Raw genomic sequence first — 26,372 nt, forward strand, 5'->3', positions numbered from 1 at the left:
GTGAGTAGCAAAAGTCAAGCGAGAGAAAACAGACCAATTTTTAAACTGTGCGGCGAAAATTTATAATACGCGAGCGCCAGTTCTAAGAAGGTCTAAAACACTACTCAAATAAATAGATTGCTACAACCGTGGCAACATGGACGATATAGTCATTCACGGTGTAACTCTAGAGAAATGTTTGAATAAGATGGAATTAGTTTTTGATAAAATAAGGGAATATGGACTTAATGTAAACTGGGAGAAATGTGAATTTTTGCAACAGTCAATTGTCTTCTTAGGGCATCGTGTAGAAAAGGGAACAATTTTACCAGGTGAAGACAAGATAAGAGCCGTTAAGAATTTTAGCCTACCGAAAAATGTTAAAGCTATTCAAGCTTTTTTAGGGCTAACGAGGTTCTTTCGAAAATTTATAAAAAATTATGCTAATATTGCCTGACCATTAACAGATTTGCTAAAGAAAGATGTAGAGTTTAACATGGGGCAGATTGAAATTGAAGCTTTCCAGAAATGAAAACAGTTATTGATCAAGGAACCGATTCTTAGATTGTATGATCGGGATGCAGAAACAGAAGTACACACTGATGCATCGAAGTATGGGTTTGGTGCAGTCTTATTGCAAAAATTTGATGGAAAATTTTATCCGATTTTGTTTTGGAGTAAAAAAACAACGCCAGGGGAGTCAAATCAACATAGTTACATTTTAGAAGCAAAGGCAATTTTTCTTGCGGGCAAAAAATGGCGCCATTACCTATTGGGGTGAAAATTTAAAATTATTACTGACTGTAGCATTCAAGCAAACCATAAAAAAGGACGACACGCCAAGGGAAGTTACGCAGTGGGTAATGTTTTTGCAAGATTTTGATTACGAGGTAGAACATAGACCAGGTGACAGGTTGCGTCACGTTGATTGTTTGAGTAGGTATCCTGAAGAAAATGTTCTGGTAATTTCTGAGGTTTCGGCAATTATCAAAAAACAACAGCTCAAAGATGATTCATTAAAAGCCATTATGGAAATATTAAAAGAAAGGCCTTACGGTTCATATAAGATGAAGGAAAACATTCTTTACAAAACAGTGGAAGGAATTGATTTATTGGTTATTCCGAAAAGTATGGAGAAGCAGATAATTGTAGATGCACATAATGTAGGTCATTTTGGTAATACTAAAACTATGCATAATATAAAGCAGTTATATTTCATACCACGTTTAGAATACAAGGTTAAACAGGTCATAGAAAGTTGTGTGAAATGTATTTTGCATAATAGGAAGCTGGGGAAGAAGGAAGGTCTTTTGCATCAAATCGATAAAGGAAATAGTCCTTTACAAACAATCCACATAGACCATATAGGACCAATGGATGCTACGGCAAAACAATATAAGTATATTTTGACAGTTGTAGATGCATTTTCCAAATTTGTTTGGCTTTACCCAACAAAATCGACTGGTATCGAGGAGGTAATTTTAAAACTAAACAGTTGGTCAGAGATTTTTGGTGACCCTGAAAGGATTATTACGGATCATGGAAGCGCGTTTACTTCGAACAACTTTACGGATTATCTAAAAAATCGACAGATAGAGCATGTCATAAACACTACAGGAGTTCCAAGGGGAAACGGGCAAACCGAAATAGTTAATAACATTGTGTTGTCTACTTTGGCTAAGTTAAGTTCAGATGAACCGTCAAGATGGTACAAGTCAGTAGGATTAGTGCAACGAGCTATTAATTCAAATGTTCATGCTACCACTAAACAGACACCGTTCTTTGCGCTTTGCGGTACAAATATGCGAAATGGAGATGAAATACAACTACAAAAGATAATTGAAGAGGAACTATACGAACGTTTCGATAACGATAAAACAGAAATAAGGGAACAGATTCAAGAAGAAATTAAAAGAGCTCAAACAATACAAAAAAAGGACTTTGACCAAACGCGGAAGGAAGCCGTAGAATATAACATAGGTGATCTAGTAGCTATTAAACGAACCCAGTTTGTAGCAGGTAGAAAGCTAGCAAATGAATATCTAGGTCCTTATGAAGTAATAGAAACCAAGCGCAACGATCGTTACAAAGTAAAAAGAGCTGCTAAATGTGAAGGTCCTAATATAACTAGTAGTAGCGCAGATAACATGAAATTATGGTCTTACGCCGTGGAAAATGATCTACTAGACGAATGTGATGAAGAAATCCCTTGAGGGCAATGGATGGCCAGGAAAGGCCGAATGTAAGTTTCTAGAAGGAGATAGAACGAACGTAAGAGGAACGAAGCGAGCGATGACGAAGGACATCAGGAGAAAGAGAAACGAAGAGATGAGTGAGCGAGATAGGAGATAATAGGATAGCTATAAAAACGGGAGCGCGTGCGGAGTGGTCAGTCGCGATCGGTTTGTTGTATTTCACACGTCTAAATAAAGAACTGTAAAAACGTACATTGGTTTCCTCGTGTTTTCATTCCTTATATATATATATATATAAATATATATATATATATATATATATATATATATATATATATATATATATATATATATATATATATATATATATATATATATATATATATATATATATATATATATATATACGCACTCATATATAAAGCACTCATTTTTAATCACAACCCACACACACTCAAGCGGCGCGGCATTTACATAAATAAGGGCTGATGCTAAACTGGTCGAGACAGCAATGAGAACACCGCGAGTACGAGAACTATTATTTATGTTACGATCACTACAGTAAACGATAAATCTATCACTACTAAAGAGCATACTATTGGGTAAAGAATCATCCGCCCAGGTTTCAGTGAAAACAATCACATTAAAATCAGCAGCATCGGCCGCTAGCCTCAAATCAGTACATTTTGATCGTAACCCACGAGTGTTCTGATAGTAAATACTTAGCTATTCATTTGGTTCATTTGACAACGACGGTTGTCTAGCGTGATCAGCACGGGTACGCTTAACAGGAGCAGGCAGGTTTTCTGGAGGCGACCCGACAGACAAAGAGAACGAAATATTCAGGCGAGGGGTAGGTAGAAACACGCGGTGGGGGCCCGGCCCAAGATCGGATCCAAAGTCCGTTGTTTTGGGCTCGAAATTAAAAATGGCGGATGGAGCGCTACCACGGAGAGAATGCGCTCTCTTGCTTGCCTTTAAAATACACGAGGCGCTCTCGCAGTAAAGAACACTCGCTCGCGCTGTTTCATCGTATTTTCCTCATACCCCTTCCTTCCCGTTTCTTTCGGCTTGCGCAGCGCTGAACTGGTACCCCCTCCCACTTGATTCCAGCGAATTGCGCTGCGCTGGACTGACACTCCCTCCCGCTCGTTTCTTTCGTAGCGCGCTGTGCGCTTTGCTTCACACGGACTTGGTGCACCCGAATCAAAACAAAAACTTGAACACATCAAACTTGGTTTATATTTTATCACTTTTATTGCAAATAAAGGGGCATTTTCACACATAGCTTCACACAATCTTGCCACAAAATCACACACATTATTTATATAAAAAAAATCGCCGTATTTAAAATAGTCGCCTAACTGCATGGATACCGTTGTTGATGTTCAATAAAGCAAACAAATATTAAAATGAAGCAACGCAAATCACACATTTAGGATAAATGATAAAAAAAGCGCAGCTTCATTTCAATGTGCACAACACTTCAACACTTAGCGAAACTTCGATCGCCCGGGACTTAGGCTAACACGCGCGCAGCCTTTCACGGCGAACGCTTGAGCTGAACTGACGATTTCGTGTGGTGGCAAGAAGGGGAGCGCACAGAGGAACACTCGCTGCACTAGTGCGAGTGAGACACCGATACCCGCATGCCGCTGCGAGAAAACCTAACTGAGCGCGCAGGCTGAAAGTGAACGCACACATTCACACATGTGTAATTGTGTGAGTGCAAAAACTGTGTAGAAACCAAAACACGCTCGCGCCTCCGCGTAATTCCGCGTATTTCCAACCGTCTCCCCATGCTTCTACATGCCCCTCGCCTGAAAGTTGCACACTTTTTCATTCTCATTGCTAGTAGCCCAAGGACGCAAAAACCGACGGCGGCCTGTGTAATCAGAGCTCCCTACAAAGCTCTCCACAAAGCTCTCGTTTGCAGTCGTGTCGAGAGCCTCGCCACAGGCGCCCGAATCATTCGTCACGCACACATTCAAGCGTTTGATCTGGGTGGTTACACGCACACTAATGCATGCTCCACGCGCTCTGTGCTCACGCACACATATTTCGGATGACAGAGGAAAGAAAAGGACAGCTTTGTTTGCACTCAAGCGGACAGTGTATTTCTCTCTCTCCGCAAACAGGTTGTTTTTTTTTCATACACATTTTGGCACTCTTCTTGTTTAGCGGCATTTTCGCTGCGCTGTGTTTTGAATTTTGACTGAGTTTGGCTTTTAATTTCACGCGTCCGGCTTTTTTCGTCTATCTGTAATGAAATAACCATAAACAAAGTTGATCTGATTATCCAGTGAAAGTGAATTTGTTCGTTGTTAAGTTAAACAAGTTGAAAGTGAACTTGTTCCTAATTTGAGTTAAAATGGATATTAATAACAACATTTTAAGTGATTACATTGCTTTACATGCTTGGTTTATATCTTCTAATAGAAACATTGTATATCATTACGTTTTAGCAGAATAAGATTCAAACAGCTACTTACATGACGGATCCGCCAAGTATGGCTACATCAAGGGTATCAATCCCTGCTGTTTTGTCTCCATTGTCGGCTGGGGTGGCAGAGCCATCAGAGCCGCTTCCTTTGCCGCATACCGCTGTGCACCCGAAGACAAGTGCAAAGATTTTATCGTCGATTGTGGTGCGTCCTCCGGTAACTCCGTTGCATTCCGGAATGGCTGGACAATCGACGACGCTGCCGCCAAAATTTCCACCAGCACGTGTGTTGCCAGCAAGTGCGCTTAAAACGGTACGCTTCACGTTCCCGGCTCATTCGTCTCCGCTGCCGACGAAGGCGGCAGATCCATCGAAACCGCTTCCTTCGCCGCGTACCGGTGAGCACCCGACGACAAGTGCAAAGATTTTATCGTCGATTGTGCTGCGTCCTCCGGTAACTCCGTTGCATTCCGGAATGGCTGGCCCATCGACGACGCTGCCGCCAAAATTTCCACCAGCACGTGTGTTGCCAACAAGTGCGCTTAAAACGGTACGCTTCACGTTCCCGGCTCATTCGTCTCCGCTGCCGACGAAGGCGGCAGATCCATCGAAACCGCTTCCTTCGCCGCGTACCGGTGAGCACCCGACGACAAGTGCAAAGATTTTATCGTCGATTGTGCTGCGTCCTCCGGTAACTCCGTTGCATTCCGGAATGGCTGGACCATCGACGACGCTGCCGCCAAAATTTCTACCAGCACGTGTGTTGCCAGCAGGTGCGTTTAAAACGATAAGCACAACGTTTCCCCCACCGCTAGTTCCGTTGTCGTCAAGTACGAAGGGGGTGCCGTCGAAGTTTTTGAAACCATCCGGAGGAAAAGTGACATCACCGACGACACCTCTACCTTCATTGTCTCCGTTTCCTTTCGTAGCAGACGGACCACTACCGTGCTCTAGTGAAGTGCCTGGTACGGCTGGAACATCCCAAATATCGCTGGTTCCTCCAATGCTTCCGTCGTCGTTTGGAGCACTTGTGCCATCAGAAACTGCTTTACAACCTGGAAAGAGAACTGTAGATAAAAACAGAAACAAGTCAGGTGATGGGGACCAATCGCGAAAGAAACGTTCCAAACCCTTACCGAAAAAACCTTCATCGTCAAATGCCGCTTCCATATATAATTCGTGTGCTCCTCTGCCAGCATTAAAAAATATCAGTTCACCGCAACTGATTGATGTTGTGCCTTTCGATATGAAGCCCTTTACTCCAGTACCCATCGAGCGGAAAACTCCTGCGCCAGTGAATTCCTCGTTAGTAGGCGTTGAATCGGAAAAAGACATAGATTCAGGAATTATTTCAACATCATCACAAAACAAAATACCGTCTACAATGACATCATCACTAGCGGAGCGTTGCGATGATATTGATGTATCATCAATTATAGAAGAAAGTTGGCAGATCGATGATATCCCAAATGCTAATGACGTGTCTTCAGTTGAACCGCTCCCGGCTCCAGTTGAATCGCCTGCTAGTCAAACGGTGGACAATCGCATAATACTTCGTACCCTTAATTCATTGTACCAATTTGTTCAGCATGCGGTTCAATCGGGAGCCATTGGCCCTCCGAGGCAAAGTAGTGTACATAAATTTGTTTTTCATCCACTGGACAACGAAAGTGATCTTGAAGGGTTCGATGCTCTTTTAGGAGTCGATGAACAGTTTCGAGAAAACGTAAAAATGTTTATTTTACGAAAAGCAGCAGACAGTAGAACGAATTACATTTTACATCGCGCAATCGATGTTGTTTTTTCAAAAAAATTATTCGCTAAGTGTTCTTGGAGCGGCAGAGGTAAGAAGATAAGTTTGAAGGAATTGAATAATGTGTTGGAACTATTCAAGGATCTTGGCAATCTGGAAGATGAAGATGTAGAAACATTTTTTGTCAAAAAAAACCATAATGCCATGCGGAGGACCACATTAACTGGTGCGAGAAAACCAGCTCCACATGTTAAAATTGGCAAAGAAAATGTAAATAATAAATAGAATAATAAATTAGAATAAGTTATTTAAGATTAATTACTAACAACAAAATGTGATCTTTTGCAATTCAAAACGGCCAGACCATAACAAGTTATTTTTACTTTAATTAGTTTTAGTTATGAAATCTTATGAACTAATAATGGCCAGGCCATCATTATTTATTAATAATTATTTTAATTTTAATAGGCCATAATAATTATTTTAATTTTTTTCATAGTTTTATTTATGAACAATTATGAAGTAACTAGGCCAAGCTGTTCTATTTCTTATTAATTAGTTGCATTTTTGAATTATTATTTATCAATTATGGCCAGGCTTTTTTATGAATTAATTAATAAAAATTATGAAATGAATAATATCAGACGCGCACTAAATAAACAATATTTATTTTTATTACAAACAAAACTTACCGTTGTTCAAATGTTGTCTATGTCGGGAAGGGTGTGTATTAAAGGTGTGAAAAAAAGTGTCTCCATCTTCATTTAACGGAATGGCCACAAGTTTACAAAACACTTCTGATGGACTTAGCTCGACCATGGTTCTAGCAATTTCATTTACGTTGCATTCAAATGTGAAAAGGTATGTTGAAGAAAGCGGGAAGATGAAGGCTTCTTTCTTTCTGCCAATCAGTTTTTTCCAGTAATACGCACAGTAGAAGATACCTTCGCTGCCGAACAATATTGGATAACTTCTTGTCCTGTGGAAAGAAACCAACCATCTCTATTTCCTTTCTTCAATACATAATTGTTCATGAGAACTGTTACGTTAGTACCGTGAATTTCGATGTCATAAAAAAATTTCATTGGTTCTGGAGCAGTTAAATAGTCTAACTCGGACAGCCGATTTATGACTTGCTCCAGATTTTTGTAACCACTTCTTAGCATGCGTGTCTTACCTTGAAGCGCATTTTCAAAATCGAATGTCGATGTTTCATAAAGAGTTCCAAGGTCCATTACTTCCTCTGTAGCATGTAGCAAATTATGAACATTACTGCTCACGTACCCTTCCCCGTAAATTTTATCATAGTCGGCAACAAATTGTTCAAGCAAATATCCAGCGCTTGTCCATTGGTTTTTAAACGTTCTTGAGCAAAGGAATTTTGTAGCGCAATTGAAAAGCATATAGTGGTTGTATTCATTTTCGCTAACTCTGCCTCTCAAAACGACAGGAGCAGCATAATGTAGGAAAGAACTGTACTCAGAGCCTTTCCAAAACTTCAAATCGTCCAACTTGCGTAGTTTGCGATGGATCTCCGATGGCAAAACTATGCTTACCAAATGCAACGAAATTTGTTCAACCATTTCTGCAGCCCACTTTTCCGACCCCCACAATCCGTACACCTTCCCTTGCAAATGCCGGCGTTGTATACCTAAGTAGAAAAGATGCAGGTCATCATTCACCGGCATTTGTTTTACCATATTGTATTTCTTCAATTCTAATAGTGGGGTTTTTTCTTTTATGTGTTCCTTATAAACACCCGCACGGAATTCTAAGTCCGTCCTCGGAGCAGCTCTGGTTGATGGAAAGCACGTTGTTCTTGATGTTGGATGATAATATCCAACTGCCGTGCATTTCAAGCAGCCGTGATGCCCTACGTGTGACACCACACCTAGGAACAAAGTATTAAAACAATGTGAAACAAGCTTCATTTTTGTCATTACCTTTAAGAAATGCACGTGCTGGGGAATCAGCCACAATTGCATGAACTTCAATTTTCACCAAAGTGGGAGGAGCGCCAGCAAGTACTCCGTTGTCAATGATTTGATTAAAATCATTTACCAACGGACGAAGGTATTCCTCCAGTGAATCAGGCTTTTTTGTCCCACAAAATATTGCCACCGTCATAGGTTTAATGTGAGACATTTTGTGTACTTTGGCCAAAATTGGCCAAAATGCCGTTCGACTACTTTTGTGCAAAGGCACTCCATCAATATTCAAAATGATAGGTAGTTTTGTGCCGGGTATTATCCTCTGTTTTCTAAAATAAAAAAAAAAATTACACATATCAAATATTAGTTAAACTATAAAGATAGAGGAAGTGTGAAATATTGTGCCTGCCTTCTTTGGCGGTAAAAGCGTAGTGGCCCTGTAAGCACCGACAAACCGACGTGTCTGTGCCAATAATGGGTTTGGGTATCTGTAACTCATAGCAGGATAATCAGACTCACGTATCATTGATAGGGGTGAAGGGGAGAGGGGACGGGACGGGTTATGCACAATCCATAGGGGGCTTGAACTAATGATGAGCATATACCACTAAACCGGCTGTGACTCCTTATGCCTTAATAAATCTATAAAACTACTTTATATATATACTATATAAAAAAAACTATATTATTTTAACATATTCTCACCTGAATGCTTTTTCAAGACACGGTCCAAGGCCATTATACCAAAACTGCCCCCCCGCGACGTTTAATATTGTTTTGGGCGCCGTGCTTGTTCTCAACAACGTCCGTGCGTCCTTAGGGAGTAACAAATTTGTCCGCTCACGAATAATATGAAGCAACAAATTAACGGAAGAATGAGCCGCATTGGTCTTCAAAGCCCAATATCTAAAACATTCTTCCAGTGAATGCGCGTGCAAATCAAACCCGGGGTTTTAGATGCTTTATTAGCACCTTCACCATCCTCGTGACCATCCTCGTCATCATCCTCGTCACCAGAAATATCGATTGTGCCACCCTCTACACCAGCTTCGAAAATGTTCGACACTTCGAATGGATCCTCCACAACTGCTTGCGGTTGTGGTTCAGTAGCTAAAATGTTTATAAACCTTTTATTTTACTAATTACGTTTCCAGCCGTTGGTTACGCCTGATGTACCTTTTCGTAGATTTGAAATCTAAGAGTTATTTTGTATTCACAGATTGGTCAGTTCTGCGAAAAGGTATCGGCACACCTACAGATTTATAAGCACATTTTTTACAAAACACTTGCATCAATGCACAGACTACAATCACATAAACATAAAAATAAACATAGAGGAAAAAATGTTAAGCATTGTTTTTCCTTGCAAAATGTGATTCTTCACTTAAACTGTGTGACGATATTTGTATTGTTACAATCAACCTTATCTTATATATATTTTTTTTTTCTTTGGCACAACAACCGCTATCGGTCAAGGCCTGCCTGTACCCACTACAACAGTTTGCACTCACTGGTTGAACATTGTTTCCCTGCCAACTATTGAATATTTGCTTTTTAGTTGGCACGTTTTTCCATACAAAAATGTTCTGAAATTATTCTCGTCAAGCCATGCGATTTATGCGAAAATCTGGTTTTTCATACAAACGCATGCTTTTTAAATGAACTATGAAATGAAGCCAACTATCGAGCCAAAGGTGACGGTCCATACGATGCTTGAACCCTTTATCCTTACCCTTTTCCAACACTATCTCAGTACGCAAAATGCATTATAGCCAAAACAAAATATTTTTATAATTTCTCTTTGCCACGGTAGGACGGCCCATTCTAGCTTTGAACCCATGACGGGCATGTCATGACCATGACACGTACGAGATATCGACAGTACTACGCAATCGCTTTTTTGTTCCGATTATCCAGAATAAATCCAAAATTTGTTTTTAACACCACACTGCACCACAGTTCAATTAAAGATACGCTTAGTTTTGGTTCAGAATGCTTAACTATTTTTTGTTAAAGTTGCGAAAAAACACCATACATACCCGGACATTTCACTCTGAGATTAAATTGATAAACACATTCACAACGTAACAACAACACAACATTCCAATCACTTGATGTTAAGACAAAATTAATTATATATTCACATTCACTATCACTTTCACAACCCCACATCACCACAAACAAGTGTTTCACAAAATTATACTTACCAATCTGCACATTAGCCCGGCTGGTTTCTGCTTCTTCTTCTAACACCAGTTGTGCAGAGCGCATTTGCATCTGGCGATAATATTGCCCGGATTGCTTAGATGCCTCCAGAGACGCATCCATGTAGTCCATGTTTTCCATGTTATCCAAGTTATTCATGTTTTGCTGTATTAAACAAATTAATGTAAGTCTATTTGTAATGTTACAATGCTGACACAAAACAAATTTACCTAGCTTCACTTGATAAAACCACTTTTACTTTTCACTTGTGTTTGTCCTTTCGAAATGGCTTCACTATTTTGACAGCACTTGCTCAGATTTGAGGAGAAAAATGTATTGAGAGAACGCACTGCGCTGGCGTAATCGATTTGTACTGCGAGAGAATTTTGCAAGTCCCAGATGAGCGCGATAGCAGAAAAATGATGGTAGATCGAGAGAGATGGGTAGACTCGGTCCAGCGCAATCCGCTGGTAGATGCATGTGTGTGTGACGAACGAAAGACTTCAGACCCCGCTTCCCCCCTTTTTCATCCATATTTTTTCGTCACACCCACACACCTCTACCCAAGGACGCAAAAACCGACGGCGGCCTGTGTAATCTGAGCTCCCTACAAAGCTCTCCACAAAGCTCTCGTTTGCAGGCTTGTCGAGAGCTTCGCCACAGGCGCCCGAACCATCCGTCACGCACACATCTAAACGTTCTGGTTTCTTCAGCCGCTCACGCATACCAATGTATTTGCTCCACCCCCTTTTTCGGATTGCTTATAGAAATGATGAGGCTGTTCACATTTGCTTTATGCACACATTCGCATGCTGTTTATTGAATAATATCCCTCTCCCTTACCACATGTGTTTTGGGATACTCCCGCTGTGTAGACGGCAGAACGCTTACCCCCTTCCAAATTTACCGTTCTTCCTCCTCTCGTTCTTCCTTCCTCCTACCGCGCTCGGGGTACCATCCGTGCTGCGCGTGTTCAGCTGGCTTCAGTTTCGTGATGACGTCATGAACAGGAGCTGCGCGTGTTGAACCGGCTTCTGTTAAGTAATGACGTCCTCACCGGGGGCTGAATGAAGCAATAATGAATGTATGTAGTATGTGTTACTATGGAGAGTTTAGAGCAGAGGATTAGATCAAAACTTACCTTAATATTTTAAAACTGGAAAACGTTTTCTTTCCGTCGCTCACTTTGAAGATTGTTGACGAGGCTAGCAGGTAGTCAATGATAAATAGCGCACACACCTGTAACTTTTTAGACGCCAAGGGTTAGTTGAATGTACCTGCACAAGCACACAGCCAGAAACTTACCTCAACAATTTGCTAGGATAAATCATTCCATAACTGAGGAAGAAGGAACACGGCACAAAACGTAAATGAGCAAAGTACGTCGCACAAGAAATCGCACCTCACTTCAGTACATCCTTCCACAACGAAAGTTCTGGACAGACTGAGGATTCCTAACACCCGGATGAGCGCGATAGCAGAAAAATCATGGTGGATCGAGAGAGATGGGTAGACTCGGTCCAGCGATATCCGCTGGTAAATGCATGTGTGTGTGACGAACGAAAAACTTCAGACCCCGCTTCCCCCGTATTTCATCCATAATTTTTCGTCACACGCACACACCTCTGCACGGGCGGCGGTTTGCCGTCCAAAATCTAGAGAGAGAAGACAGGGCCTCTCGCTTTGGCTCACAGAAAAACCTCTCAACAACTTCGGCTCTGCTACTTGGGTACACGGGCGGCGGTTTGCCGTCCAAAATCTAGAGAGAGAAGACAGGGCCTCTCGCTTTGGCACACAGAAAAACCCCTCAACAACTTCGGCTCTGCTACTTGGGAGGGATAAAATATAAACCGAGTTTGTTGTGTTTAAGTTTTTGTTTTGATTCGGGTGCACCAAGTCCGTGTGAAGCAAAGCGCACAGCGCGCTACGAAAGAAACGAGCGGGAGGGGGTGTCAGTCCAGCGCAGCGCAATTCGCTGGAATCAAGTGGGAGGGGGTACCAGTTCAGCGCTGCGCAAGCCGAAAGAAACGGGAAGGAAGGGGTATGAGGAAAATACGATGAAACCCCGACAGACAAAGAGAACGAAATTTTCAGGCGAAAGGTAGGTAGAAACACGCGGTGGGGGCCCGGCCCAAGATCGGATCCAAAGTCCGTTGTTTTGGGCTCGAAATTAAAAATGGCGGATGGAGCGCTACCACGGAGAGAATGCGCTCTCTTGCTTGCCTTTAAAATACACGAGGCGCTCTCGCTGTAAATAACGCTCGCTCGCGCTGTTTCATCGTATTTTCCTCATACCCCTTCCTTCCCGTTTCTTTCGGCTTGCGCTGCGCTGAACTGGTACCCCCTCCCACTTGATTCCAGCGAATTGCGCTGCGCTGGACTGACATCCCCTCCCGCTCGTTTCTTTCGTAGCGCGCTGTGCGCTTCCCTTCATTCGGACTTGATGCACCCGAATCAAAAAAAAAACTTGAACACATCAAACTTGGTTTACATTTTATCACATTTATTGCAAATAAAAGCACATTTAAATACATTGCTTCACACAATCTTGCTTCAAACCACACACATTCATTATATAAAAAAATCGTCGTATTTTAAATAGCCGTCTAACTGCGTACATCCCGTAGTTGATGTTCAAAACAGCAAAAAACTTTGAAATAAAGCAGCGCAAATCACACATTTCAGTTTAATGGTGAAAGAAAAGCGCAGCTTCATTTCAATGTGCACAACACTTCAACACTTAGCGAAACTTCGATCGCCCGGGACTTAGGCTAACACGCGCGCAGCCTTTCACGGCGAACGCTTGAGCTGAACTGACGATTTCGTGTGGTGGCAAGAAGGGGAGCGCACAGAGGAACACTCGCTGCACTAGTGCGAGCGAGACACCGATACCCGCATGCCGCTGCGAGAAAACCAAACTGAGTGCGCAGGCTGAAAGTGAACGCACACATTCACACATGTGTAATTGTGTGAGTGCAAAAACTGTGTAGAAACCAAAACACGCTCGCGCCTCCGAGCAATTCCGCGTATTTCCAACCGTCTCCCCATGCTTCTATATGCCCCTCGCCTGAAAGTTGCACACTTTTTCATTCTCATTGCTAGTAGGGACAGCGCGAGCGAGCGTTCTTTACAGCGAGAGCGCCTCGTGTATGTTCCCAAATAGCATTGGAGCGTTACGTTTCGCGATTTTTGTATGGAGGCGTTACTGCTCGCTACCTGCTCATAACACTGCTCGATAGCAGTCCTTAGTGAGCAGGTAGCGTGTAACATTCTATGTAAGCTCAATGAAAGCTCAAAGCTCAAGCGTTACTTAGCGAGTGCTCGAACCACAGTATAACGCTGTGGGTTCTGTATTCGGATGTAAACAAAAACACACACACTTTTTTAAAATTTCGATGCACATTGTCCAGTACAACGATAAAATGTATTTTATTTAACTATTATTCAATACTTACATGCCCCAATATATGGTTTTACACGTTTATATACGATTTCAACCATCACTTTGGATGGTATCAACTGATGCCGACGGCGTTGTTGTCTCTGCGTCAGGCACATGTATTGTTGCCGCTTCTAATGCTCGGATCGTTTTTTCGTTAGCAGTAGCACAACGATTAAACGCACTAACTGTACCACTTGCAAAACGATACAAATAAAGTAAAACACATAATACACCGTACAACACACTTCTTAACAACACTTGCACATAAAAACCACTTGTCGATGCGGTGATCCAATGTCCTGTTTGCAGTGGAAAAATAACAATGAAAGATTAGAATGCTTTCAAATATGACATTATTTTATAATACTTTCCTTTCCATGCTATTTTGTGGTGTATGGAAACGTTGGTTTGCTTGAAGATACACAACGACCGGTGTGTTGGTCCAGTTGAGAATGTGCCGATCACGATCACAGCCGGCTTTAGTGATTGTTGTAGAAACTGTAACAAAGATCAATATCATTAAATCTGCATTATTTTTACAATTCATTCAAAAATAAAGTGAAAAAGTAAAGTAAAAGTGAAAAAGTAAAACATTTCATCTTACCGGCGTCGTATTTCGTCGGCATACACACACACACACAGCTGCTCGATCATACTCGGACGAATGTTACTAAATTTCGGGATGATATGATATTTTTCCTGTGGAATAATGTGTTCAAACATTAAAAGATAGTTTATTCACTGAAATATGCACAGAACACTTACCTTTTCCCGAGTTTTCACATAAAATTTTACGATTATTCTGCACACAATCTTTACGGGCGGTTGTCCGTGTTTGTTTACGTTTCTGACTTGACAGATATGCGAGCTGTCATGTGACGAAGTGAAATACATTCAAACCTCGCCAATAGCAAGTCTGCTTTTTCAATTGAATACAAAAACTCCGAGTTGTTCACATAAATATGAGAAAAAGTCAGTTTATCCAGTTTGTATAAAATAACAAACATGACAAAATACGCAGACATTAGTCGTGTTACAAAATGTCTTTCTAATAAACAAAATCTATTTTTTTGTAGACGTATGATATAAATGCAATTAGCGAGTTCTAATTGTATCATATATGTTGATATTTTCAAAGCGGTTTAAGTTAAAACAAACATCAGTGTTTTTTGAAATAATCAGAAAGATAATAATAAACTTAATAATGATTAAAATGTATTTTATTACATTTATGTACAACGATAACCTAACTAGTAACCATGTTCATGCACGTGTGTAATTATTTGATAATTTTTTTGTTATCCCTATATGAATGTTATGAAGTAAAACAGACAATTTACTCTGTTCCTTTTTCAATTCTTCAAGATAAGGTTTTTTTTAATAGTAACATGTAGGTTTGTTTAAAAAAAACATATATAAATACATATATATAAACACACATACATATATAAATATAAATATAGAAATATATATATATATATATATATATATATATATATATATATATATATATATATATATATATATATATATATATATATATATACTCATATATACATTTATTCATATGGTATATGATATTATAATATACATAATATACTAATACTATATACTACTACTAATACTATATATTACTATATACTAATAATATACGATATATATAGATATATATATATATATATATATATATATATATATATATATATATACTTATATATACATTTATTCATATGGTATATGATATTATAATATACATAATATACTATATATAAGTTGTTAATATAATTATTTTTATATCATTATACCGATGGCGGAAACCTTTAATTTTTTCATAAAATTTTAGTACAAGTTTTTGTTAATTTTGTTTTAAAATATGTGATCTGAATCGTTATGAAATATCCATCACTCATATTTTCCAAATTCAGTTAAACCATCTCGCTTTGCTTTGAATTCTAAGTCAGAATATGTAGGGGGCGCGGTACGGGTAAGAAGAACATAGGGGCGGGGGTACAAATAAACGCATCACAACACCAAAGTCTGGGTGAGACGGTGATGGTGTGAAACGCTTCTTGCTTCAAGCTCTTGCGGTAACAGCGTTAAAGGCAACAACAACAACAGAGAATAACGCATCGCGTAGAAACAAACACACCGTTCGTGGGTATGTCAGGGGGGGAAACAACGGGAAAAGCTCAATTCTCTCTCAGCGATGCCGCTTGGGTTAAAGGCAAGCAAGAGAGCGCATTCTCTCCGTGGTAGCGCTCCATCCGCCATTTTTAATTTCGAGCCCAAAACAACGGACTTTGGATCCGATCTTGGGCCGGGCCCCCACCGCGTGTTTCTACCTACCCCTCGCCTGAAAATTTCGTTCTCTTTGTCTGTCGGGTCCAGTCGGGCAACGATAGATTTAACGGTGTTGGTGTTGCTTGCACTATCGACATTTTTGGCCGACTCATCTGTGAGCGTGTCGTTAACTGACACTGCAGGGAGATGACGATTTTGGTAATCGACAAACTCACGGAACACGAGAGACGGAGGCCAAGTGGCCGAAGAGAGAGCGCTTCACCGCGCTTGCTGGAACGTACACCGACCTTTTTTTTTTTTTTAACGAAGAGTGAGCATATTCCATCCCCCTCTCCGACTCACCCAACTCGGCCGGTACGCTTGTGGTGCGTATTACTTCATGCGGAGTCGTGTGTGCGATTGCACGGTCTCTTTGGTCCTATCGCCCACGCTTCGGGTGGGCAATGGGGGGTCTGCATCGTTGGTCACCACTCCAAGCCCGTGAGGCAGTTCTCCTGAAACGAAATTTGGATAGAGGAAACAAGAAAAAGGAGAAAGAGATAGAAGAAAGCTGAAAATAGATGAGAGAAGAGAAAAAGAAAGCTGGAAGAAACGAAAAGAAAAGAGATAAAAGATTAGTAACTTTCCAGCTTATGGTGGCCCTTGCGGCGCGGGTTGTTGCCGTGCCGAATTTGCCGTGGAATCAAACGAGACACTCTCACTAAATAGATCCTGCTTAAAACGAAGAAGCAGATCCGCTCTTATCGAATTAATGGCGTTTCCAAGATACGTGAAAATGCCATCCATTGAATTGACCAAGGCGGCCTCAATCTCGGGAAACAATACAGGCTTTTTCGATTTTCGTAAGGCGTCACATTGTTTGCACAGCCAGCACAGACCACAATCTGCCAACAATTCACTTAACGTGGATTCCGAGACACCGGCACATTGAGCATGGAACAATCGGCCACACACCCCCGAACACGACAAATGTAATGGTTCACCATTTGGATTTACCGCATGTGTTTTTGTATGTGGCTTTCTTCTTCTTCTTCCTTATGTAGGTGGCTTTATAATCATGTTTTAAAAGAAATAAACAAAAGAGCTGTTGAACGACGTTTATGCGTTGTTTTGTCGCACATTTTGTGTAATTTTTTATGCGGACACGGAAATAAAAATGAACTGGATGCATTTCAGATGTAAGGGTTGTAAATAAAGGATACATACAGTGGCGGATTAAGGGTATCGGGGGCCCTAGCCGGTAAGACGAATTGAGGCCCCCTGTAAATGGTAAATGGTGGGCCGGGAGGAGGGGGGTGTTAGCGGCATTAAACTGGCTGTTGGGAATTTAAACGCCGTCGGGGGGCCCTACAATCATCAGTCACAGGCTCTAAAATTGATTCGCCAGCCTCGGGGCCCCAACGTCCATCCTTCCGGGGGCCCTTGTCGCTAGTACTCTGTCCATACGGCATACTATAGAATGGCGATCTACGGGGTCCCTTAATCGGCGGGGCCCCAGGCGACCGCCTAGTCCGCCTACCGTTAGATCCGCCACTGGATGAGGATGATAATATCAGGCATGTCATAGGTTCAAGCCTCATATAGACGGTCCCGTCGTAGTAAGGACTGCCCAGCCGGATGTGTGGTACTAAAAAGACGCAAAAGCTTGCATTGGCTGGCATGACCAGATAGATGGATACGGCAAATAGAAGAAGAAGAAACAGGAAAATGGAAAGCAGCAGTCGGTAGAAGCTTCGGTTGAGACCTTTGCTGTTAAATAAGAGGGAAATGTCGTTGCATGTGGATGGAATGATGAGGTTGTGGGTGGTTCGGGTGATGAATGGTTGGGAGCGGAGATGAATGAATCGGCGAAACCAGTTTACCTCTTTTCATGCATTGTATGAGGAATCAATTAAAATAGTTAAATGGTATTGAAATATGGGTCAATTTTCGGGAAAATCAGGAAAGAAAAAAATGTGACATTTTTTAACACATGAGTACATTATCTCATACGGCCGATAAAACCAGCTTACATCGGGTCGAGATCAGTATTGGAGTATCAGACATGATAAAAAAAATCCGGTACGGAACTATTCCTTTACCTTCGCTCGTTTGAAATTGGCTTCATAGCCGTTGATCGACATGGCGATCAAATGGCCACATCAGAAACGGCACGGAACGGCAACCACCAGCATAGCACAAATATTGCTTCAACACCAGAATTGATCGGCTCTCGCATCGTCAAGTTCACAGGTAAAACCAAATACACTACATATATATGAACCAATCGCCAATTCAAGATACAACTACAACCCTACCATATACCAGTACCAGCTGATGAGCTATCGCACACAAGCGAGCGGCGCGCGCAAATAAGAGGAAGGGGCCTGAAGGAAGAGAGGACAGGGGAAGGCACCGGGAGAGAGAGTGTGTGTGGTCAAAATTTTTGGCCATTTAAATTTTGTCCACCAACACCGTTGCATTTCGGAGCTTTTTTCTTGCCCGATAGAGATAGCCATACACTTGACATACAGCTGTCTCGCTCATATGACACTTCCAAGGCTCGCAAGCTCTTTAATGCGAGGGCTCTGGAGCAGTGAACTTGTATGGCGTGCGAGCCCTCGCGCACCCTCGCAAATGCACTGCGGGACCAGTCGATAAATATATCGACCAATATAATAACAAACATGCCGGATTGGTATCGCAAAGCGGCAAATTTGTCGACCGATAAAACGGTGGAAGCAACTGTCATGACTGCCTTAGCAACAGTTGGTAAAAAGTCGAGCATTCGTTAAAAAAGTCGGTAATTTGTATCGCGAACGAGAAAAATAGTCTATATCGATCGATATGATTACCAACTGCTTTGAAGCAGTTGATAAGCGCGCAGAGCGCACATTCCTCGTGAATCAGATTCTGATTTAGAGTAATAATCTTGTATTGAAATATGTAATGTATGTTAAACAAAGTATTAAATATTTCTCAAGAGTTTTATGTAAAAAAAATGTCTCAAGTACACAAAAAACTTAATGTAAAATATTAAAATTGAAATAATTGGCGTTATTAAGTAATTAACAACTTTTTACTAAAATACGTTATGATGACAAGTAAATACTTCTTCTACTTGGCGTTACGTTCCTCGTGGATATACCAGCCAATAAAGACTCTCGAGACTAATTCAGAGTCACGCTGCTGGATAGTCTATTCTTACTACGCAAGACGTTCCCCAAATTAGATTTGATTCCACGAAAGGCATGTTATTAAGGCGACCGTGATGATGACTGAACTACGGTGCTGCCCTGTTAAGCTTGATGACTTAAAAATAACTTAAAAGTAAGGGAAAGAGTTTTGCTTGTTAATTTCAATGCTACCTTAAAAACAATACTTTAACAAACAATACAGACGGAACAGTTGTGGTACAGTTATCAACATGCACGTCGAGGGTACTGTAGGAGTTGAGAGGCGTATAGCAGGAATTAAATATCCAAGCGTCGCGGAAAGGTCAGAAAATAGGAGACGGGAGGGAACTGTATTACCTAACGGGCAGCGCATAGAGATTTGAAATAAGGCGAAAGAGAGAGAGAGAGAGAGAGAGAGAGAGAGAGAGAGAGAGAGAGAGACCAAACAAAAGGAAAGAGACCGAGAGAGAATCGAACGAAAACAAAAAACGCGGCATGCGGAATCTGACAGGAGGAGTTCAGGCGGTCTTGTGATTAATTGCGTAGAGGAAAGATCGGCAAGTGCAAACGGAAAAATAAAATTGTAAAAATGAGCGAAAATCACGACAGATATGAGCCTAAGATACTCCGTAGCAAGGACTGACTATCCGACTGCGTGGTACGACATAAGTCTCGAAAGCCTATATTGGCCGACATGCCAGCCTAAGACGTAACGCCAAGCAAAAGAAGAACAACAGATAGGCAGCTCAAATATTGCAGACGATTTTTAAGATCATATTTGCAACTTTTTAATGCAAATAGCCAGCGTTTCCGACAATCATAGCACTCCAACTTTATAATTTTCACTGCATTTTAATGCACGACTGTTACCTATTGGTTTATTATCAAATTGAAATAAAACCGACAAGCGTTTGAGAATGATTTCGTTATTACAGAGGGTGGGTCAGAAAGACTTCATTCCAAGCTCGGAAACGTCCGCATCCGCTAGGCGGCAACCGGAGCCATCGGAACCGTTGAAACCACCCGGAACTATCCGCAGCTGTCCTGAACCATTCAAAAAAGCATAGAGTTGATAGTTGGTATCCTTCGGTGCCGTTGAAGCCGTTTGGAACCGTGAAACACCGCCCAGGCTGCAAATGACAGAATAAAAGACGTCTTTCGGTGGTCTATCGGGTCACCAAAAGACCGCCGAAAGACGACTTAATAACACCATTTTAGACCGGTATGAAACCCACGTGCGATGTTTTTTTTGGTTCTATGTAAAACGATGATATTGAAAGTAAACAGTGTTGCCAAACAATTAAAAAAAAGACCACTGTTTCTGTTCTTGAAGGCCTGTACTCATCGGCAACACTGTTTTTCGATCTGTTTCTTTGCGCCTTTTTCTTTGACGTCATCGCAGGACGCTACACACTGTGTGCGCCATTTGCATTGGATCTTTCTAGATTGCTGGTTGCTTCGAGATATTATGGGATTATCAGACTGCTTGTAGATTGGTTTCGAACCTGCCATTTTTCGTGAAGTTGTTCATTTCTCCGGCGTTAGTGTTAGATGATACGCTGCTCTGCGTATGTCACAACAACAATAGCGCAATATAAAGAGGCAAAAATGGAACAACAATACGCTGCAGGCGTGAAGCGACCAAAATTGATGCTGACAAAAAAAAAATGGAAAATTCGTGATTGCGTCAACCCAAAGAGGTAAGAGCAATTTCTTTTTCTCGATGTATATGAAATTAAATAATGTTTTTCATGACATGCAGAATATACAGCCAGCAGCGAAACTTCGTCTACAAGCACCATGAGTCAAATAATACACAAGAAAGGAAACATAACTAAGAACATATCATCAACTTTATTGCAGCCAGAATGTAAGTGTGAACTTTGTCTACAGAATTCTGAAAATATTATGCAATATCTTCTGTTCAATAGTTTTACAAACGAGTTCCACAGGCGAAGAAAGCTCAACGTTAAACCTTCACCCTCAGTTGCTACATGACTTATCATGTAATTCTATTGAGCATTTGGATTGCAGTACTAATATCGAACAAAATATTCCAATGCCTTCCTGCCAGAAGTCAACAAAACGTAAGTGATTACAAGATACAATGTTACATAACGTTATTTATGTTTATTTTTCATTCCATTCCATTCCAATTAATTTACATTTTACATCATCCAAATCAATAGAAATATCGTTTTTCTCTAAATTACTGAGATTGCCCCGATGCATATGCATAATTCTTGAATCAAAATGATAATCAAAACTGTTTGATGTATTGATTAATCTTTTGCCGTTATCTTAAAGTTTGTTTGGTTGTTTTTGATGTGTGAGACTGCGTTTATATATTGGCAAACATATCCGGATTTGGTTAAAAACCATCCATTTCTTTGTCCATATTTTAAGCAGAATGCTTCTCGGATATGAAGAGTGATAATATTACCCCTTTGATGAATGAAAGGATAATTGAAGCTATCTTTCTTTTTATGGACATAATATTCGTCCTGTTCTAACAATCTGTTGATTACTTGCTCTAAGCACTTGTACCCATTGCGCAATAGAAGTTTCATTTGCTGTAGTAGATTTTCGAACTTATAGGATGATAACGTATATAGTGGACCAAAATGTTTCACTTCTTTGTAAACGTGTAGCAGATTGTGAATATTACTTGAAACGAATTGAGGTCCGTAAATATCTGCATACTTTTTTACAAATAATTGAAGCAAATTATTAGCAAGTGGCCAATGTTCTTTGTAGACATCTGATGAAAACAATGTTATAGCGCAAAAATATAACATAAAGTGTTTATGCTGCTCAGAACTCATCACGCTCTTGAAACATACAACACTTGCATAAAATAAAAACGATGAAAATTCTGATCCTTTCCAATGACGCAAATCTTTAAATGAGCGGAATTTTCGATGAATCTCTGCTGACAATTGTATGTTCATCAACATTCCAGATAATTGTGCAAGTGTAGAAGGAGAAAGTCTTTTTTTAAAGCCAAATTTACCTTCAATCAAGCCTATCAAAAATCGTTTTGTTACGCCTAAGTCAATTAAATGCAACTGATCACTAACAATTATTTGAAGGATGATATCAAAGTTATCTAATAACAGTAATGGCGAATCAATTTTGTGATGATCGCCGTACATTTGTTTCCGAAAGGCTTCATCCGTTCGTTCTGATGCGTTGCAATCGAGAAATGTAACCCTTCCTTGCAGTTTGATCCCTTCGGTGGTGCATTTTAAACAGCCTGCGAACGAATTAAAGTTGGCAACCCCTGTAAATTATAATTTTTTTAATTTATATTTAATGATAAATGTTTTAAACAGTATTTTGTTTTTGTTTACCTTTGATGAAGGCTCGAGCTGGTGAATCGGCAATTATAGCACGTATTTTAAAGTTCACCCTCCTACCGTCGACTTCTACTCCATTTTTCATTAAAAGATTTAAGTCTTCGACAAACGGTTTAAGAAAATGCTCAATACTAGCGGGTTTTGTAATTCCACAATAAATTGAAACAACCATAACTGGAATTTCTGGTTTGTCATGGACATTAATTAATATAGCCCAGAACTGTAGGTTATTACTTTTGAATAAGGGTAAACCATCTATAGACACATTCAGCTCAAGTTTGACGTCAGGATCCAGAGATATGCCACTGTAAATAGTTATCATTGAATTTATCATCATCACAAAACACGGTCACTGTTCTGAATACATATCTTAGCTGCTTGGAAAGACATTCTTGCAATTTACGATGCCAATACTGTCCTCCTTCAACTATCTGTATATCGGTCGAAATATTTCGTTTTACCTTCAGCAAAGTTCGTGCATCCTTAGGCAGCTTACAAGAGCTCACATTCCGAACGATCTCCATTACTTTAGCAACTGAGCCATAAGTTTGGTTTGTTGATATGGCCCAGTCGCGTATAGCGCCTTCTGCAGAGTATGGTTCATCGGATGTTCCTGGTTCAATGTCATCATCCGAATTTTCAATGAAATAATCAACAACATCACCATCAGTTTCTGATTCATATGCAGCTTCATCAGACTCGACAGTTCCTCTAATGATTTCATCATCAGGTGCAAATGTCTCATAATCTTCTAAGCTATTTGACTCGCGTTGAACTACTGTAATTAGCAATAAATATATATCAAATGAATGTGCTAATATACAATTACACAATCAATCCCATACTATTGGAAATTTCAGAAGAACCGGCATCTTTTCCATTCAATTCTTCTTGTTCCAAACGATCACGGTGGCGGTACAGGTACGAATTATACTTTATCCGCTTGGAAAACCTTTTATCCATTATTAACACTTAGCAAATGTTCACAAAATAAAACTTCTGGCATAAAATCTGTTTAATAATCACCGCTGCTTTTAGGATTGTTGTTGTTGTTTTGGCAATTGGTACGTTTTTGACATGACAATTGAAAACAACACGACTGCTGCGAAAAATACCACCATAATCAAGAAAAACATCCAGAAGAAGAAACACTATCGAAGCTCGCCTTAGGGTTTTGTTCGATACACATTTTGAAAATTGAAGAAAATATAACTGAATGTAGTCGTAAAGCGTTTATTATTGAATGTAAACTCAAAATAAAACATTTATTTTGATTTTTTCTTCTTATTTTGCTACGAAAATGCATAAATAGCTAGTCAAACCGCTAACCATGCAGTATAAACTAGGCGTTTTGGTCTTTCGGACCGTCATTTGCAGCCTGGGCGGAGCCATCCGGTGCCAGTTTTGGCTGCAGACTAGTTGCTCCGAACGGCTCAACACGGCTCAGAACAGCTCCGTACGGCTTTGAGCCTTACGACGAATCGGTTTTCGACTGGCGACTCGGAGAAGCTGATTTCGGGGCCAGAATGACGATGGTCAGAAACCATTCAGAGCCTGCACACACACTATTAGTTTATCGCATAATCCACGTCTTGTGGACGCACGCATGTCGTAGGCGATGTAAAATATAGCACGCCCACGAAAGGTACAACATTTAAAATATAAAAAAAAAACACATTTTAACGTAAAAAATAGCTTTGAGTTGCTTTTCGTTCCAACTAGTGTGCTCATTCGTAAACAAACCCAAATAAACAACCCAGTCAGACAGCCTTCTGTTAATTTACCCATTCGAGCAGTTTTGTGTCTGTCATAACAGTACTTTAAGAGCAATTTAGCGGTACGAAGTGTTGTCGTTTGTTGTCAGTGAAAAGATGTAAATTAGAACAAAAAGAGTATTGTTTTAATGATTTTTAAGAGGAAGAAGACATCGGCGGTGTGTTTAAAAGTGTAAACTGTAAAAACAGCCGAGGAATTGCATTTATTAGTGCTATTTGTGCACCACCTTCTCCGGGTAAAGCGGCTGTTCAAGTCGAGTTTGCTTAAAAAAATACATTGTAATCGTTTGTATAAGTTAAGGACAATGATTGAATAAAATCATTCAACTGTAATATAATACATTTCGTATTATTTATAAACAATTTGGCCGACAAAAATAAAAATAAAATAGAGGAAGGAATAGGATCTGTCAAAACTGCTCGAATGGGTAAATTAACGACTGCTAATTTACCATTGAATTACTCTTAAATTACCGGTAATTTAGCGGTAAGATAGGGGTAAGTTAAGTCCGATTTGTCTGACTGGGAAAGCCCATTTGACAGGTGCCAAATCTACTCGATCGGTATTTCAGCACGGTGGGCTTATCCGAAGAAATTTGAGTCAAATGTTTTATTTTCCAAAATGTTCAAGTTTGCAGTTTATAATTCTTGAAATAAAAATTGGTTTAAAGCTAGTTAATACAGCAAAGCAATCAATAATTTTTTTCGATTTTGCTCTTACCAGATCAAACCAATTTCATTTTTATTAGGACACTGGAATAGTTTATCAAAAAAATATATCAAAATTTGACGCGTTCGTCCTCTGATTAGCTCGTAGTGCTGATTGTCTGTCAAAAAAGTCGTCGGTAAGGCCCGTGTCTGTGCTCCATCGGATGCGATTTTATCGGAAGGCCTGTCAAAATTTTATATGGCATTTGACAGATAACGTCGGACGTGCGATTCCGTCGTACGACGAAATCGCATGTCCGACGTTATCTGTCAAATCCCATATAAAATTTTGACAGGCCTTCCGATAAAATCGCATCCGATGGAGCACAGACACGGGCCTAACGCGTGATCGGTATAGAAGTAGTGTATTAATTTAGAAAACAAAAATTATATCTTCTTCTGAACACTAATTAAACGATATTTGAAGTGATAGCACAACTATGAATGACCATAAAGAAGGAAAAGAGTAAGTACAAGTTGAAAAAATATCTTTTTTATCGATGAATTCAATGTTTATAACATTTCAGGAAAACTCGTTCGACAAAATGTCAGCTGGAAAAACTGGTGGAACTAATGGAGCGAAATCCAGAGCAAGCTAAGGGTGCGGGTTCCAATCCTACAGGATTTTGGAAAATGGTAGCTTTGGAACTCAATTCATTAGGCCCAGCAGTTAGGAAGGAGCAGCTTGGAAAAGGGTATGTTGTAGTGTTGGGTCATACGATTCATTTCACGACCCGACCCGGAGTCGGGTGCGAGCCAGCTGAAATCGATTCCGACCCGCGGGTGCAATGAGTTCGGGTCGACCCGAAAGATCAGTAGGTGCGAGAAAGCATAAGCGACTCCGACCCGTTGGTGCAGTTCGAGTCGGGTCGAATCAAGATAGGTTCAATCCGACCCGACCCGACCCGAACTCGCTGCACCAACGGGTCGGAGTCGCTTATGCTTTCTCGCACCTACCGGAGTCGTTGCACCCACTGAATCTACTTGTACCTTTCGGGTCGACCCGAACAACTCCGGGTCGCTTACGGATGGCTCCGACCTGATAGGTTCGGGTCGACCCGCCCATCACTAGTATGTTGCTGATTAATGAAAATACAAAACCCATTTAATTATTCAAAATTCATCG

The 26,372-nt window shown here is 40.4% G+C and overlaps 2 protein-coding genes and 2 long non-coding RNA genes across 9 annotated transcripts; 1 reads left to right on the forward strand and 3 right to left on the reverse strand.

Moving 5' to 3' along the window:
* Positions 1–4,277: 4,277 nt before the first annotated feature.
* LOC120897172 lies at positions 4,278–10,873 on the reverse strand. Of its 3 annotated transcripts, XM_040301834.1 has the most exons (4): positions 10,737–10,873; positions 5,754–10,671; positions 4,667–5,684; positions 4,278–4,434 (listed from the first exon to the last, which is right to left on the reverse strand). In XM_040301834.1, exon 2 carries the CDS (start codon positions 8,353–8,355, stop codon positions 7,279–7,281), a length of 1,077 nt encoding a protein of 358 aa, XP_040157768.1. In that variant the 5' UTR covers positions 8,356–10,671; positions 10,737–10,873; the 3' UTR covers positions 4,278–4,434; positions 4,667–5,684; positions 5,754–7,278. The 3 variants fall into 3 exon arrangements, with proteins under 3 accessions (XP_040157768.1, XP_040157770.1, XP_040157771.1); XM_040301836.1 differs by having other exon boundaries at positions 5,754–10,873; XM_040301837.1 differs by lacking the exon at positions 10,737–10,873 and having other exon boundaries at positions 5,754–6,123.
* Positions 10,874–11,293: 420 nt separating this feature from the next.
* Positions 11,294–12,250, reverse strand: LOC120897173. 2 transcript variants are annotated; one of them, XR_005738505.1, is made up of 3 exons: positions 11,812–12,250; positions 11,648–11,751; positions 11,294–11,569 (listed from the first exon to the last, which is right to left on the reverse strand). It is a non-coding gene; the product is annotated as an uncharacterized LOC120897173 (long non-coding RNA). The 2 variants fall into 2 exon arrangements; XR_005738506.1 differs by having other exon boundaries at positions 11,648–11,745; positions 11,812–12,249.
* Positions 12,251–20,639: 8,389 nt separating this feature from the next.
* Positions 20,640–23,917, forward strand: LOC120896609. Of its 2 annotated transcripts, none has more exons than XR_005738443.1 (4): positions 20,640–21,104; positions 21,167–21,274; positions 21,336–21,491; positions 23,624–23,917. It is a non-coding gene; the product is annotated as an uncharacterized LOC120896609 (long non-coding RNA). The 2 variants fall into 2 exon arrangements; XR_005738442.1 differs by lacking the exon at positions 23,624–23,917 and adding an exon at positions 23,231–23,305.
* Positions 21,485–23,326, reverse strand: LOC120896607. 2 transcript variants are annotated; one of them, XM_040300852.1, is made up of 3 exons: positions 23,225–23,326; positions 22,758–23,068; positions 21,485–22,687 (listed from the first exon to the last, which is right to left on the reverse strand). In XM_040300852.1, exons 2-3 carry the CDS (start codon positions 22,933–22,935, stop codon positions 21,687–21,689), a joined length of 1,179 nt encoding a protein of 392 aa, XP_040156786.1. In that variant the 5' UTR covers positions 22,936–23,068; positions 23,225–23,326; the 3' UTR covers positions 21,485–21,686. The 2 variants fall into 2 exon arrangements, with proteins under 2 accessions (XP_040156786.1, XP_040156785.1); XM_040300851.1 differs by having other exon boundaries at positions 22,758–23,231.
* Positions 23,918–26,372: the final 2,455 nt, after the last annotated feature.

The sequence above is a fragment of the Anopheles arabiensis genome, chromosome 2 (assembly GCF_016920715.1).
Source record: "Anopheles arabiensis isolate DONGOLA chromosome 2, AaraD3, whole genome shotgun sequence".
In the NCBI taxonomy this organism is placed as follows: domain Eukaryota; kingdom Metazoa; phylum Arthropoda; class Insecta; order Diptera; family Culicidae; genus Anopheles; species Anopheles arabiensis.